The sequence below is a fragment of the Malurus melanocephalus genome, unplaced genomic scaffold (genome assembly GCF_030028575.1).
Source record: "Malurus melanocephalus ecotype Western Australia unplaced genomic scaffold, MMel_1.1 scaffold_2246, whole genome shotgun sequence".
NCBI classification, from domain to species: Eukaryota; Metazoa; Chordata; class Aves; order Passeriformes; family Maluridae; genus Malurus; species Malurus melanocephalus.
This window is the reverse complement of record NW_026625478.1, coordinates 10,311-12,059: the sequence shown is the minus strand read 5'-3', so window position 1 is coordinate 12,059 and position 1,749 is coordinate 10,311. Positions and strand designations below refer to the sequence as shown.

The following is a 1,749-nucleotide window of genomic DNA, read 5'->3' as shown; positions in this document are numbered from 1 at the left end:
CATCGGGGTGGCATCGGGGTCATGGGTGGCATCAAGGACAGGGTGGCATTGGGGTGGCATCGGGGTGGCATCAGGGTCATGGGTGGCATTGGGGTGGCATTGGGGTCATGGGTGGCATCAGGGACAGGGTGGCATCGGGGTGACATCGGGGTGACATTGGGGTGGCATCAGGGACAGGGTGGCATCGGGGTGGCATCGGGGTCGTGGGTGGCATCGGGGACAGGGTGGCCTAGGTGTCATGGGTGGCATTGGGATCATGGTTGGCATCGCCCTGGGACCTCAGAATTTGAGGTGGCATCGTCCCAAAATTTCTGGATCTGAGGTGGCACCACCCTGGAACATCGGGGCAGAGGTGACATCGCTGTCATCGGGGTCATGGGTGGCACCGCCCTGGGACATTGGGGTCACAGGTGGCATTGCCCTGGGACCTCAGAATTTGAGGTGGCATCGTCCCAAAATTTCTGGATCTGAGGTGGCACCACCCTGGGACATCGAGGATTTTGTGGGAAGTTCCCCAATCCATATTTTTGGGATTTTATGGGAATTTCCCCAATCCATATTTTTAGGATTTTTGGGAATCCTGATCCCATTTAGGAACACACAGACAGCGAATCCTCTGCAATTTTTTTAGGATCAGATTTAGGGGGAATTAACGAAGAAATTACAGGATTTTTCCACCTCAACACCAGACCTCCAAATTCCCACAAATCCCACAAATTCCAGACTGGGAACCTCCACCTCAAACCATCACCAACCCCTTAAAATTCCTAAAATTTTCCCGTTTTTTTCCAGGAAAACCCCATTTCTGGTCGCAAAGCCGATGTCATCAAGGCGGCTCATCTGTGCGCCGAGGCCGCCCTGCGCCTGGTGAAACCCGGAAACCAGGTGGGATTTGGGATTTTTTGGGGGATTTTTGGGATTTTTTGGGGGATTTTTGGAATTTTTGGGTTTTTGGCATTTTTGAGTCTTCAGGGTTTTTGGCAGTTTTGGGCAGTTTTGGGATTTTCTTGAATTTTTTTTTGATTTTTGGGATTTCGAGATTTTTGGTATTTTCGGGATTTTGGGGATTTTTGGATTTTTAGAATTTCAAGATTTTGTTGGATTTTGGGGTTTCAGGATTTTTGGGATTTCTCAGTTGTTTTGGGTTTTCTTTCCTCTTTGGGGAGTGTTTCCATGTTTTGGGTTTTTTTCCATTTTGGACTTTTTTTTCCATGTTTCTGGCTTTTTTCCATGTTTTGAGTGTTTTTTTCCCCTTTTTTCCCCCATTTTTTTGGAGTTTTTCCCATTTTGGGGGTTTTTTTTTCCTTTTTTTGAGGTTTTTTCCACATTTTTGACTTTTTCCCTGTTTTTTTTCCCCAGAACACACAAGTGACGGAGGCCTGGAACAAAATCGCGCATTCGTTTCACTGCACGCCTATCGAAGGTGAGGGAAAATGGGATTTTTGGGGAAACAAAAGGGATTTTTGGGAAAAAAAATGGATTTTGGGGGGGAAAAAAAGGGATTTTTGGGAAAAAGGGATCTCAAAGGAAAAAGGCGATTTTGGGGAGAGGAATTCCCAAGAAAAAAGGGATTTCTGGGAAAAAAGGATCACAGGGAAAAGGGATTCCGGTCCATTTCCAGCCCCTCCCAGTCCATTTCCAGTCCATCCCAGTTCATCCCAGTCCATCCCAGTTCCCTCCAATCCCCTCCCAGTTCATCCCAGTTCACTCTAATCCATTCCCAGCCCATCCCAGTCCATCCCAGTTCCC

General features: G+C 47.6%; 1 protein-coding gene across 1 annotated transcript in view; it reads left to right on the top strand.

Annotated features, from left to right (window-relative positions):
• Positions 1-786: 786 nt before the first annotated feature.
• The window catches only part of LOC130587682 (proliferation-associated protein 2G4-like), a gene marked incomplete at its 5' end in the record, with an annotated part of 10,141 nt that continues 9,178 nt past the window's right edge, over positions 787-1,749 (top strand). The window contains 2 exons of the mRNA XM_057388655.1: positions 787-885; positions 1,360-1,620. Of these exons, the coding sequence (XP_057244638.1) occupies positions 787-885; positions 1,360-1,620 (360 nt within the window). The remainder of the gene's footprint in view (positions 886-1,359; positions 1,621-1,749) is intronic.